Source organism: Anas platyrhynchos, chromosome 2, assembly GCF_047663525.1.
Source record: "Anas platyrhynchos isolate ZD024472 breed Pekin duck chromosome 2, IASCAAS_PekinDuck_T2T, whole genome shotgun sequence".
In the NCBI taxonomy this organism is placed as follows: Eukaryota; Metazoa; Chordata; class Aves; order Anseriformes; family Anatidae; genus Anas; species Anas platyrhynchos.
Genome location: NC_092588.1, coordinates 119,269,863 through 119,284,899, shown reverse-complemented (window position 1 = coordinate 119,284,899; position 15,037 = coordinate 119,269,863). Strand labels below are relative to the sequence as shown.

Below are 15,037 nucleotides of genomic sequence, written 5' to 3'. Positions count from 1 at the left end.
CGTGTGCATAATCGGGGATTTCAGTACAAACTCCAAACCCTGCCTTAGATACAGTAAGGGCTCTCGGAGCTGTTAGTCCTCGACTCGTTGTGAAAACACCGCTAGGATATGTCCCAAAACTGCAGAATAAGTAAGGACTCGGTCAACTCTGTCTCTTGGGAAAAGATGCGAAATACCACTGAGGGTTTTTTCATGCAAAGCTCCTCTGGAGCTGTTTCTGCTGCTGGGAGAGGAGCAGCTCGCCTCTCCCTGCGTACTGGCCAGCCTGCCCTCGCGGGTTCCTGTTTTAGGACTTCGCCGAAGATTTAAGAGGGGGGTGGATTTTGGCGCTGGCAAGAAAATGGGAAGTGAACTTAAGAGACTTCCTCCGTGACCCTGGAAACTTCAGGGACGTCTACGCCACCGACGGCTGGGCGTAGAGCAGCAAATTGCCCGGCGCTGAGCTCCATGCTGCGGCTGGCCGGGCTGCCTGCAGCACGCAGGCTCCCTGTATAGCACATCCGAGTGTCTGGGACGTGCCCCTGGTGTATTTGTGCCCTCGTCCTGCAGCTGTAAGGGAGGAGCAGCACTGGTTCCCTCTGTTGGAAGGGTGTCTGGGTGGTGGATTTAGCTTAAGGATCACTGGGTGCTCAAAATCACTGCAGGTAGGACAGAGCTCAACCAACCCCGTTCAGAAGGAAGGGGGGAAAACGCAAAAATCCTGCTTCAGCTGCATTACAGCTTAACTCCCTGCTGTGGGCAACGAGGCTGGTGGAAGATGGACGTGGAGGTGGGCTGGTGTTGGCAAGTGAAGGACAGAGCATGACCTTGCCAGGGGCACGTGGCTGTCACCAAGCCCCCTGGCTTGGCCTCTTGTCTGTCCAGCTGCTGATAGCATCAACGTCACCTGTAACAGGAAAAGGACCTTAATTCATAAAGTAAAACCTCTTGTAAGTGCAAAATTTGGCACAATGAAGTATGTTAGAATAGCAACACCAAATACTGTTACTAAATGGAAGCTCAGTGACGATATAAAGAATGGGGATTGATTCATCTAATGTATTTTAGGAGAACTGACAGATGTGCAGAAAGCAAAACTCTTTGCTCTAGTAAAGCTTGTGCAAAATGCATGGGAAATCACGAGGAAAATAAAAGTTGGGCCGCTGTATCTCCTGTAAAATTTGGAGCTTATAAGTGGAAATTTGTGGTTTTAAACTGCTCAGCTGCACAAACACCGAGAAGAAATGTGGAAGAGACAGGTACACCTGCTGCATTAACTGCAGCTGATAAATCTGCTGTCTGCTCTGCACTGGAGCTACTGTAGCCTCCTTCCCCTGTGGCCATCTGCTTTATCGCTGAAGTCAAGTCAATAAAAGGCCTGTAAAAACCCAAAAGGAGGCATATGTGCTGCCAAAGAAGAGTCACTGGCGGCTGTTCAATGCGGCATGGTGTACAACGCGATCGTCTTTTGGTTTGCCTTCAAAGAAACTTTTCCGTGTGATCCTTCTCCACGTACTGTTCATACGAGGGGCTGACCATGTAACCCTTGTACTCACGAGCAGTCGCTTAGGATGAGGCTTGGTGGAAGAGGATTGTTTCATGTACTGGGTGGATTCTCCAGATCCAGCGTCTTACAGTGTCCTGTGCTCTGGCACTGGTTTAGCTGAGGAAAAGAGATGCTCTCACCCTGAAACCCTCTGCGGTCTGTGAGGATGGCTGGCGTCAAATGCTAGGACCTTCAGCAGCAAGCCGCGAGGAGTGAGCACGTGAATCCAGGGATATGAACAAAGTCTTGCCTTAGGTCCTTCAGGGTTTTCTTCAGTGTCACGGAACTGGCACAGATGGGTGCAGCTGCTCTGTGGGTTTCCTGTGTTTTAGCAGTTTCTACTTCATGGTGTCCTCTGCTGTGATGATCGGTCTGTCACCTCTGTTAGCAGAGACAGTGACCCGAAATCCCTTGGGAGGCAGAGAATAGCTGCTTGTTTGGATGAGGTGCATTACTGGAGCGTGGGCTCCTGTCTGTCTGTGGTTTCCACTTCGGCCACCTCGTAGGTGTTTGGCCACAGGAGCGTTTATAACATCCTGCTGCCGCTGAGGAACACTTCTCGGAGTCGAAGGATACGCTGTGTAGAGTACTGCACCTTTTACATGGTATTCACTTTCTGTCTTTATTGTGAGAGAAAAGCAAAGGAACGAGGTCTGAGGCTTTGTGTCCTGCACACCTGTCTGCAGAAGGACACGATTAATGTCTCGTTTGATACCATTACGTAGTCATATGGACTTGCGTATAGGACTTGCTGCGTTTTTTGATCACCAGGTACATCCCAAAATATGTTCCTCCAGCTGTGAGGAAGCGTCAGGACAGTTTCCTGAGTGCCCTTGTTCCTCCCTGTCCTGGAGGAGCTGCTTCTGTTGTGCACTTACTGCTTAAACACCACAATTCCCCGAACCGCAGCATCGGATGCGTTTGGGTAATTTATGCTGAGCTCTGCGTTCTTGTGGCTAATGGAGACGTAAGTGGGAGTAGTAGATAGTTTTGTAAAACAAATTTTAGTTCTGAAGGCCTACGCAATTTAAAAATAGGTGACGTTGATCTGTGATTAATTTAGCGCCTAGACTTTGGGGCTGGCTTTGATCTGCATCCTTCCCCCCTTCGTGTTCTTGCGAATGCGTGGAAGTGTCATATTTTTGCCAGCTGTTAGAAAACATCCGTTCCTGGCATGTGCCTTTGATACTTCTCTTGCCCTGTCTCTGAAGTTTCATAAAGCTTTAGCTGGGTGACGCAGAAAGCTACCTGTGGTGGCCCACGCCGCTTTGTGTTAGCACGTGGCCGCGTTTTGGCTATTGAGGCTTCCCCTGCAGGTCTGATTCCAGGCGCGTTGCTCCTTGAGACCACGGTGGCACACAGCTCCTCCCTGCTGACTCGGTGTGCACCACCACATCTCATCTCTGCGCACGTCTCCCTCCGTTAGCATTAAAGGTATTTTGTGCATAATTTACACAGTTATCAAATACTTACAACTACATTCCTGTTATCCCCAAGCAGGCTGTACTCAGCGCAAATTGCTGTCTGCAAACATGCACAGCTGGTAACCTTTGCTGGTATTCCTCACAGAGCAGAAACACTCCACTCTTCTGTGACAGGCAAACATATGCATCCGTGTTTCTTCTTCTTTTTTTTTTTTTTTTTTTTTTTTAACTTGCTCATTTGAATTCGTACTGACAACTGGTGGGCTGAGCAGCAGCAGGGATAGTAAGCACTGCTGCCGCAGCTCCCCTCCGCTGGAATTGCCTTTGCTTCGTGACCTTGACGAGTCATTTCACTTCTGTGCCTTTACTTTCACACTCCAAAGTCATCTTGCCTTGTGTTTTAGGCTATAATTTCTAAGAACCATGAATAAAATACCATTTACGAGTTGGATTTTGCTCCTGTTCGCTCACCATAGCAGATGTAAGGATGTAACACCTTCTATCAGAAAGCAGCCTTTTGGCAGCCCTAGACTGCCTCAGTTTTGGGAAGTAAAGCTCTGCCATGTGGCTCCTTCTGTCTTCCCCCAACAGTGTGAGTTGGGAGAACCTGGGGACCCCTGCCATGATGCAGGGGAATGATCACAAGCCAAAAGCAACGCTTGCTGACTTTTGACTGGAGCATTGCAGAAAGAAGTCAAGGAGCAGTGGTCACAATACGGTGGTGTTGCAGTGTTTCCAGTAGATCTCAGGCCATCAGGACTGATTGTTTCTGAAAAGACCAGCCATTTGCTGTATGAAAAAATAAACCGCTATGGTGGAGCAAATTTCGCTGTTTGAAATAGCTCAAGAGGTACCCCGTTCTCAGCTTGAGGTTCTCATTCGAGTGACTGAGAAAATGAGGACCCTTCAGTAGGGTCCAGCCCTTCAGATGAAGCCCCAAGAAGGTATTGCAGTTCAGGATGACTTTGAAGATAGTGTTCATGAATGCAAGAGGAGCAATGCACGGAAGCGATGTGTTGCTGGCAGAAGGTGCACCAGTAGATGTTTTGGCAGGTTTTTTGCATGTTTAGCTCAAGTGAGAGGCAGTCAACCAACTTTCTGAAATTATGGGTTTTCCCCAGTACCCTAAATTGTGAGAAAAGAGGAGTGTGAAACACAGGGTTATCAATTTTGCCTTGTAAACATAAGTTACAGAAGAAAAGCACGGAAGTGGATGGGAGGATGGTACAAATAGCTTCATGGCCCACCACCACTGATGAGGTGATGTAGGTTTGGAGTACTTGATTCAGGCTTTGACAGAAGTAAAGCACAGAACCTTTGACAGGAGGTATGGGGAAGTGAGGCAACAAAGGGGCCATGAAAATCATTAAGAGGAGAAAAGGGGACGTTGCTGAAGAATCAATTTTATTTATTTATTTGGTGATAGAGGCAGTCTATCCACCGCTAAACAGAGTGAACGACCAGTGAGATCTCTGAAGTGATAATAAGATAAACTAACTAACCTTTGCGAGATCAATCATTGGTAAACCAATTAGTATTTTAATAACCTAATACCAAATCACCTTCAGAAGCAGTTCCTAATGTCACAGCTGAGACATGACATTGAAGCAGAGCACAGAGCTTCCTCGGTGTAATTAGTTTTGTAACTTTTACGGGGAAGCTGAAAGCTTTCATGTACCTGGGAATTTTTTTTTAGAAGTTGTTTTCTCCTCCAATATCGATATTTCAGGTATTTATTGATGCATAAGCTTTAAAACCGACAGTTTCCAAAACAAGATTGCATCTGACCAGAAATTGCTTCTGATGTAAGATGCTGGGCAAGGATGGGTGTTCTGCTATTAGCTTCAGTATAATGAGAATTTTACCCCCCAGTAACCATCAAGATGATCTTGTAGGACATTAGTAAATAGGTAATCACTTAACAAAAGAAGCAGGGGGGGGTAAAAGAGTTTTCTGTGCATGTATATGTATAGAGTATATATTATAATCAATATGTTGTTTTCTTTTCTCACAGGCTGTATCAGTATGCATCTGTAGAGAGCAACTGTCCGCCCAGCAAAAAATTTGCATTAACAACCAAACTGTGGGCTCAGATTAAGAAGACGTTTTGTGCACAGTCTTCAGAGCAAGGATGTCCTGGAAGTAAGAGCAGCAGGAAGCAGCAATGAAGCGCAGGACGGGCCTGATCTAGTGAGCTACCTCTTCATCGTCACGCCGTCCAGCTCAAGCCATACCTGCAGGCCGGACAGCCCCCTCCGTTCCCGAGTTCAAGTACCTGTTTGCTGGCCTGGAGTGATGCAACGTAATATTTACACACTGTGAGGCACTAACATGACAACCAGCAGCCGCACATGTCCAGTACCGGCAGTGAATGGACATATGACTCACTACCCAGCAGCTCCATACCCGTTACTGTTCCCTCCGGTCATCGGCGGACTGTCGCTACCTTCCCTTCATGGACTCCAGAGCCACCCACCAACTAGCGGATGCAGCACCCCGTCACCTGCAAGTAAGTGCTTGCCATTAATAGCTTTTATTAGCCTTTGTTTTCCGTTTAACAAAGGCTGAGCTTGTTCATTCTGAAATCGGCCTAAGAGTAATTGCAGTTGCCCATCTGTGGTTTATTTGACTTGGGCAAAGAGCGTGCATTTGTTTTGAAAATACCATTTTCACTTAATCCTGTTTTTGTGAAAATAAACATGCAACTGTATGACATACCGAAGCTGTGGAAACCAAGGGTGATAAAACCTGCTGTGGATTTTGCCATATCCTGCATTGCTGCGTTATCTGCAGAAGCTCACGCTGTGTTTAAAGAAACTTCACAAAATTAGCCATTGTGTGTTTTATTAACGGTAATGATTCCTCAGTACAGAATTCCCTTAAGTTGCACTATAATTACTACTGCTTTTGTTTTGTTTAGTTAGTCACTGCTTTCTTCCTGGGTAGCTTCTGAAGAGCTCAGTTGTGTGGCAGCCCAGTGGACAGCTAGCAGCTGCCCATGGCTGCAGAACTTGAGTTTGTGGTTGTGTTTCACATGCAGCCATCTCACATTTTCAGCACTCCTGAGTGTATCAGCTGGGCATGTTTGTTTTCATCACTTTGAACACTCATTTTTTGCTTGGACTTAGTTTTATATGTGCTTAATTGGCTCCAAAGTCGTGCCAAGTATATAAACTCTGTAAGTAGTCATAGACTCATAGACATCCACCGTGAAGATCTCCAGGAATGTATGACTCGCGTGAGGAAAACCAGAGTGTATACAGCTTTGCAGGTCAGTTGTGAAGTTGTTTGCCTAAATGCATTACTGTGATTGTTCAGAATGAAAAATCTTGGCTGAACAGTGATCTTGCAGAACTGTGCTTCCTACGGAAGGTGAAGGTGACTTGTTACAGAAGTAGTCAATAGAAAGTATGTGAAGTTAGATCCCCAAATGTGAATGGGGAAGAAAAAAGCTTCTTAAGAGTAAAGTTGTGGTTTTTGTGCTGCCTAAATACAAATTCTGACTGTGTTGGCACATGTATGTAGTTGAAGCCTGGGCAGTCTTGAAGGTGCGTTTGTGTTTGTGGGTGTTTGTTTTTGTTTTCTCCAGCTAATGCAAGCAATTTTCATGCATTCACATGCGAGAATAGGTGTATCAGGTCAGGCCTGTGTTTGCCCTGCTTTATTGTGCCAAGTGTTTTTATTGGAGACGGAAAAACAAAATGTCTTAAGCTAGGTCTACAAATAACTTTGGCTTTCCAATCCTTTCAGAAATTCTTAAATACTTTTCAGAATACCATCCTGAATTTATCCCCTGATACTGAAAGAAGACTCACTTTTTGCAGAAATAGTATTATCAGTTAATGGGAACTTTTTTTTTTTTTTTGAAATGTACATTGATAAATGGTTAGTATGTGTTCTTTTCTTATCTAGATGTATGAGTCGTTCATGTGGAATTAAGACTGAGTGTCAGATGAGTTACTAATAAATAAATCAGTTAATGCTCAGACTTGGGGGGGAAGATAGGGTAAATAGTACCAAGTATGAATTTCTGTTGATACACAAAATAAGAAGCTAATACTGAATTTTTGGGTCTTCCTCTGCTGACTGAGCACAGCAGTCTGGCAGCGGTTGTGCATAACTCACGGCAGTAGTGTTTGGAAATACGAGCTAAAATTACGAGATACCCAGGAAGGTGACTGGAATGAGAACTTTTTCTCAGACACAGTCCCCTGCAGGATGACTCTTCTGGTCTTTGTTATTCTGTTTGCTTACCTTTGGTAGCAACAACCTCTTTTGTTTCCAGTTCTGTATACTTCTGATTCATAAGTTTAGGATTAATGTCACTAGAATTACAGAGACCAATTAGTGGAAGCAAACAGGTTGAGCTTTGGATTATGTCTTTCTTTTTCATTGTGGGCATTGTGAGGATTATTTTTTTTTGGCCTTTTACAATAAATCCACCCAATGGGCAGAGGTCAGTATGACTGGCCTCTGCTAACATCAGAACTCATATGGATAGTTGAAAAATATAGATCTCACTTGCAAATGCCTGAAAAAAAATCAAAATTTGGCCAAAAATATGCACCATATATGCTTTAGGTTGTTGCATTTTTTTTATCTTTCGCATTCTTTCCATTTGTGCAAAATCCAATTGAAATAATCTTATGCTATGGGAGTGCTATAAAAGTCTTTCTAATATTTTTTAAACAATGCAGCTTTTTTCAACAGCTTTTTTCCCAAAGTTACAATCATGTAAGCTTTCATATTATTGTTCTGTCATATTTTACTGTCTTTATTTTCGACTTTCCATTATGCCAGATAGCGTAATGCAACATGATACAAGGTTATCTTAATCTACAGCTGAAGTAGGTATCTCCAGTTCAACAGACAAAGGCATATGAGATGTATTAATTACGTGAGCACAGAGAACTTAGAGCAGGAGTTTGAGGCAGAGTGATTTAGTTTCATTGATGTTAATAATGGTGTTACCTCCGTGCCCTGTGACTTGACTTCTGTTTTTATACTGAGATACATAGTGCAAAATACTTAATAATTAGAGGGTTGGTCACAGTGCTAAAGAGGTCAGAAGATGAAAAAAATATTACTTTTATGCATACATGACCTATGCATTAGCACTGAATAAGTAGAAGAGACCACGGTCAAGAAGATCATTACTTCTCTAACTCTGATTGATTTACCTGGCGCTCTACTTGTCCCGTACAGCACGAAGCTGGCGTTTTCACTCGTGACATCAGATGGCATGCAGGCTTCTGCAGTTGTATTGATAATGAGGAATCACTTCTATATTAAAAAAATTAGCAAAGATCATCTCTGGAGATTATGGCTTAGCTTATCTAGAAATGGTATTTTCTGCTTCAGTGTTTGGAGTATGTAATTTGCGCACCTGAAATTTGAGAAAGGTATGTGAAAGCCATGCAGATCATTGTGGTGTATCTGCCAGTGAGGAAGATGCTGTCTTTATAGCACAGCTGATGGAGCCACAAAGCAAGCAGCAGCGCTGCAGCTTTACAGGCAAACCTCAGCACAGATGGATCCACTTGCTCCATTGGTAAAGCGTCTTGTAAAATCCATTTCTGTAATATTTCTTTGCCAAAATGGTCAGATTGTACTAGTTTAACACAGTGGAAGACAACCACAGTTCGGAGCAGTCCTGGAGCTACAGGGAGGACTGGATTTGGGAGGAAATGAGCTGCTGTCACTCAGACGCCTGTCTGTCTCGGTGAACGCCACCAGCCTGCACTCAACCTATTTAAAAGACAGTTGGTGTGAGCTGGGAGACCTTGGCATGGAGAGGAAAAAAATTAATCTGAGCTAATGCTGTAATTTACATAACCCCCAAGTGTGCCCAGGACGAAATTAAAGCAAGTCCTGGGCAGCAGACACTGTGGGAGCCACTAAATAATAAAACACTTTGGCCGTTGTTCTCCTTCTGCTTGAATTGAGCATCTTGCTGGTGTTGGGTGATGCACGTAGCCCGTGGCATTCAGTGGGAACAAGCCTGTCTTCTGCCTCAGGTCCCCAACACCTTCTGCTCTGTAGGCTGCCCCCGTGAGCCTTTGGGTCCTCGTGTGCTGCCTTCATTGCTTGCGAGGGGCAAGGAGCAGGAGTAGCTTGGTAAGGGGACGGGACGGCGGTGAGCATGGTACAGGGATGTCCTAGAACTGATATAAACCTATTAAGATTGCTTCATCCAGATAGCATTAAAAAATAAACATAGTAAAAAAATTGGAATGTGTTATTTAGAGGGCTATTGGGATATCAAGGAGAAAAGTCAGTACTAAAGTCACTTGTATTTTGGCCAAACTTTTCCATACTTTCTAGTCTGGGGTGTTTTAAAAGTGCATTGTAAAGAAAGAATAAAGGACTTTCTGTTCTTTTTTTTTTTTTTTTTATGTAAGTCTTTTAGGTTAGAGAAAACATATGGAAAGTAAGATCACCTGAGAATCTGGAAAAGGTAGACAAAGAGCTTGCTATGACATTACTTTTTGGATAGTGCTGTGGTGCTATGTAAATACTATTTTTTTTATTTAATAGCTGGTTTTGCATCTGAGGCTTTTCAGACATAGGCTAGGCAGATTGTGGTTTTCAGCATTGTTTTCTGCTGGAATTGTTTTGTTTTGCCTTCCATTACTGCTGGTTATTTACCACTTGAACTACAACTTAAACATTGCTTGCTTTTTTTTTTTTTAACTTGGGAAATGGATTTTCCACTGGTATCATTAAAAGTACAGTCAAATCCAGTGTTCCTGGTGTAGTACTGCAAGATATTTTTGCCAGCCCCACCCGTTGCAGGAATTCATTTGCTTTTCCAGTTCTGTTGTTAATCATTATATTGACACAGAAAGTCCTCCCAAAAGCACTCTTTGGCAGATTGCATTAAATATGAATAGCAGATATTCATTACGATGTGTTGCCCCCAAGAGAACTCTAAACTATCTGCACTACTCATGAACAGGCAAATACACTAATTCTCCAGCTATTCAAATTATTTTCAAATAGTTTAGTGTCTCTCTAATAAAAACAAGAATGTCTCTGTTTCCCTTAATTACTCTGAAGGTCAAGGACTCCCACATCTCACTTTACTTCACAAGATGGGGAATATTTCTGTTGGAGGTTGGAGTATGGTTAATACATGATGGACTTTCTTCAGTTGGCACGGTTACAGAGGCAAATGCTGTCTATTGGAGTTAAAAAAATAAATTAATTAATTAACAACAAAAAACCCTCATCACTCTTTGAATCTCTGGAATAGTCCAAAATAATAATAGTTGAATTAGGAAAAAAAATACATAAATTACCCTTGTAAAGAACTTCTCTTGCTGGATTGTACTGAGCTTTTTCTTGCCTTCTACGTTTTTTTATTTTATTTGCCCCATGTCCTCCCTCCCTTCCAGTCCTGTTGCCTTAGGAAGGCTTGCTGCGTAGTCACTTACACGTCCACAACCAACAGGTTAGCTTTTAAGGTTTTTTTACCTGTCCAGCGCACGTGTTGCACATCTTTATTGCAAAGAGCGAACATGTGTTTGCATTCAGAGAGGGGGATAAATACAATATGAATATCAGCTTTCTCAGCTACAGCCAGCGTTGCCTCATGCTGGCAAGACTGAGGAGAAATGTCCAGATGATCCCCTGCAGTTATCATTCATGACCTTAGAAACCACTGTAGCTTTTCAGTTCTTCTGTTTGCTTTTTATTATTTTAATCGTTATTATTTTATGTTCATTTTCTCCTGCTTGGCTTCTTTCTGTAGCTTGGAAGCGTCCATACTTCTTTGGTTAATGAAGTTGTAACACATTATCACTTTCTGATTGCAATTAACCAGAAGCTGTCAGCAATTGAAGCGCATCGTTCAGGTGTGTTATAACCCAGTTCAGCCCTGCCACTTTCTGAAGTACACGGGAGCACCCCTGTGCTGAATGCAGCAGGGAGCTCGTCCTGGAGGTGAGTCCTCGGCATCGTGCGGACGCACTGCTCTTTGGGCTGGAGCAGGCAGCTTGCTCATCTGAAAGAAATCAGTTATGGGTGTGTAAAGGCAGGAATTTGCTTCCTGGGAGGACGCCGAATGTGGAGACTGCCTACCTCCCTGCGCTCGCACGGGGAGCGGATCGTGTCATTCTGGCATCTGCGCCGTAATTGCTCTGTGCCTCGCTCCTAGATTTGCTATGGTCTGGAAGAGCCTCGCGCTTGGAAGCTGAATAAGGCCTGTCAGAGAATCGCTCCTTCCCTCATTATGGGCCCCGGAGCAAGGAAATTCCCCAACAAAATGCCGTCTTACCTAAGGCTGGAAATATGTTTCAGTGTAGTATTGCTAACGACCTTTTTCCTCTTCTGTGGCCCAACACAAATAATGTGCCGGCACTCCCAGCGCTGGGGAGCTGGCGAGGAGCACTGGAGGGCTGGTTCCAGTCCCCATACTGGCTTGTACTGGGGGACCACGCTGTTGCCCTGCGGGCTTTACAGCCCCCTTCCCTTTTTTCATGAGATTTACACCCTCCACCCCGTGACCGTGTGTCGGGTGTGGATTCATCCATCACATACGAAATACGCGGCCGACCTCTCGGAAGGAATATAATGCGAGACCTGAAGTTTGGCAGGGCAACAGTGCTGCGAGTCTGCAGAGCGAGTGTTGTGTTTCCAGTCCACATCAGTAGGTGCAGGCCTCCGAAAATCGTTAATCGGGCGACAGTTCATGATGCTAAGAGTGCACATCAGCTCACGGCTTGCCAGGTTTCCACTTGGAGGTATACGTTCAGCAACGACAGTTCAAGAAAACCTAATCATGTTATTTTAATTACACAGAGAGTTTCCATTCAGTCACATTGCGGTGCCCAAAAGACGAGTCGTTGGGGAGGTTTTGTAAATCTCCCCCTTCTCCTGGCCCCCCAGTGCTGGCCGTGATACAGATGTTCCTCCTTTTACTCATTTTTGGGTTGCTATTTTGTGTTTATTATGCTTTCAGCAGTATGTGACATTTAATTGGGAAGATTTATTTAAGATTCGGATAGGGCAATTTTCCATCCTGAGAGACAGACTTACTGTTTTCTTCGTCTAGAGTTTCTTTCCCTTTTGCTTGTCCAAGGAGTATTGGGAACAACTTGTATTATGTGGGCTCTTCAGCTGTGTCAATGACAGCATGTTTCCCATTTAAGAAGATAAATGCCCACCCTAGCTGCTGAATCCTGAAAGGGTAGGGAATCCTTCTTGCCTTCCTTTGTCCTTCAGCACTCCGTTTCCTTTCTTACTGCCCAGAATAGGCCTACATCAGTAATATTCATAAATGATTTACAAAAGTAATTCCTGTGTAATAGCTTGGGACGTCAGGATTTTATGATGCTGCCAGATGTGCTATCAAACAAAATTATCTGGTTCAAAAAACTTGTGATAAATCTAGTCAGAGCAAACTCCCGAAGGCAAACTCACCCTCTACAAAAGTAACTATTTCTCATAAAACTGCTAGATTCTCCCTTGCCACATGTTTGAAATCAGACGTAAAGCAACAGTTTTATTCACGTGCAAACCTACGGTTGGGGCAAACCAACAAACAGGAAGGACAGGCCTTAAGTATCAGAAATCTCCTTTCCTTTCAAAACACCACGCACGTTCAGAGGAAATGTCAGAGTAAATATCAGAAATAGCCAGAGAACCCAAACCTGCATCCCTAAGATACTCAACTGTTTTGTCTAGATAACGCATTTTTAGAAAGCAGCCCCCCAGGAAGTCCAGCTGCCTGCACGAGTGAGCTCCACCAGCCTAAGTAGTGCAGGTATGCTGGAGGAGCGAAGATGCTGAGCGTGATCTTCATCCTGTAGAGTTGGGAGAGGGGTCTGAAAGTCCGTGCTGGGAGCTTTTGAGGAGAAAAGCTGAGTTCAGGTGATGGAATTAGGACTTGAAGGGAGGAAGAGTTTGGTTTGGTGTAATAGAGGGGAGGGAAGGTGGCTCTTGAACACTTGAGTGATGCCATGGCTTTAAGAAATATGCTGTAGAGCTTGGAAGTAGTTTGAGATGTTTATGGCCTGCTACACACCATGTTTGCTTACAGCTCAGATTTAGATGGAGAGCTATTAATGCATGCAAACGATAGGTGTGGACCTCCAAGCGGAGCTTGTTCTTTGACATTTCTCAGTGCTGAAGGCCAGTCAAATTTAGATTTGACCTCAGCATGAGCTTTCCTGAGCTTTGTATGTTTAAATTTGGCCTGAGGCTTGCACTAACATTCATACTTTACTCTTTCAAAGAAATCTGAACTGCAAGCAATAAAGTTGCAGTTCTTTATTTCGAAGAGGAGAAATGCTGTGCAAAACTCACAGAAATACTTCCCTCGTTTCTTCCCTTCCCAAGGATGGATTCAGAGCCCAGCGTGGGTGCGCAGCTCCTGTGAGGGCTGTGGGGACCGCCTGAGGTCACAGCTGGAGATCACCCTGTTCCTCACCCGTGCCAAAATTACCACGTTGCTCCTCTGAAATGAAAGGCTTGGTCTTTCAGCTAGATCAGTAAGGGCATATAAGAGCATTTAATGTCTGTTCCATAAATTTAAGTCTGTAATGCTTTGAGAAAGCTGGCTTTTAGTGAAGATGTATTTTTATATTTGCAGTAATCTGGGAATATAATTTGAGGTATCATGGGGAGAAAAAGAATATGCCTATGCAGTTTTCACCTCTCAGAGTTAAGAGTCCAGGTATATTCTGAGGCTTTCTGACATAACGTACCTCACTAGAACCTTTTCCAACACATAATGTTTTTTTCCAGTCAGTTTTCAAATCCCTAAAAATTGTATTTCATGAAGGAAATGCTAGAGAACCTTTAAAAATAGCTGTAGTAGCATCACATTTTCCACCCTGTATTTAGAAACAGAAAGAAGGATGTCCTTCAACGCTGCTGAATACTCCAGGGGAGGAAGGTGATGTCCTGCCGCCTGCTCTGCACAGCCCACAGGAATTACCAGAGGCTCCCCTCAAGGGCTGGCCCTGCTTTGTGAACCCCTGCACCTGAATTTGAGGGAGAAAAGACTTGGCTTCCTTGAAAGCTTGAGAGTGTCCAAGCCAAAAGACAAAGTGCTGCCCTGTCACAGTCAGTGGAAATTACAGTGCAGTTTCTACTGTGATTTTATTTGGGTACCATGCACTTAGTAAACTCGCCCCACCATGGAGCAAGATTTCTGGCAAGGGTAGTGCCTAGGGGCTACAGCAGAGCCAGTGGAAATCCCCATTGTTTCTATTCTTATTCCCTTCTTATCCTCCTTCCTTCCAAGCAGCAAGCGATGCTTGTTTGCGTGTAACGATCCTGTGGAGAGATGCATGGTCGTTAAGTCTGGAGTCCTGAAACGAGGCCATGTTGTAAATCTGCAGTCTTTGGAAGAATTCACCTGCATACCAGCATTACCTAAAAGCTATCAGCGAAGGCATTTGGAGGGAAATAGGACTGTATCATGTAAACAAATCTGTTTATTATATATTGCTTTCACATTGCAATTCCAGGATCAAGAGTTCTGTTATTTGAGAAATTAAATCCTGCGAGAATCATTAAAAATATAGAAATAGTGATGTCATTGCGAAATTAACTAGCTATAAACCCACGGGGTGACATATCAATTCATAAAGGGAATAGCAAAACATAATGCAGGGCACATCTGCTGCTCCGATTCATGCAGAACTATAAGCCTATTGGTATCTGCAGACCACTTGAAATTGAACATCTGTTAGAAGCACTTGAAAAAGCAGCATGAGAAGCTGTACACCTTGCAAAACATTTTGCTTTTGGTAACATCATCATTTCGATTGCATATTCTTACAGAAACTGTTATAAGTCCCCTTCTAGATCTTCCTGGCATTGTTTCCAAAATAGCGACAGCATGAGTAATTGTAAAAATAACATGGACTTTTCTAAGGACTTTCCTAGCATTTTTATTACTTTTTATTTATTACACTGCTGCAATGCACAAACTGCTAGAGAATTTCCAAACAAAGAGGGAGATGCAATCTCTGTTCCAAGTAGTTCAGAATCAAAAAAAGACAGGCGTATGAAGAGTAAGAGAAAAGGGACGTGACTTCTGAGCCAAACGTTTGAGGTGAATAAATGCTCACATCCT

The 15,037-nt window shown here is 43.7% G+C and overlaps 1 protein-coding gene across 6 annotated transcripts in view; it reads left to right on the top strand.

Moving 5' to 3' along the window:
* RARB (retinoic acid receptor beta) overlaps positions 1–15,037 on the top strand; it is a 319,793-nt gene that overhangs the window by 127,215 nt on the left and 177,541 nt on the right. For all 6 annotated transcript variants that reach the window (XM_072033461.1, XM_027451076.3, XM_027451077.3 and 3 more), the window contains one exon: positions 4,964–5,458. In XM_072033461.1, the coding sequence (XP_071889562.1) occupies positions 5,281–5,458 (178 nt within the window). In that variant the 5' untranslated portion in view covers positions 4,964–5,280. The remainder of the gene's footprint in view (positions 1–4,963; positions 5,459–15,037) is intronic.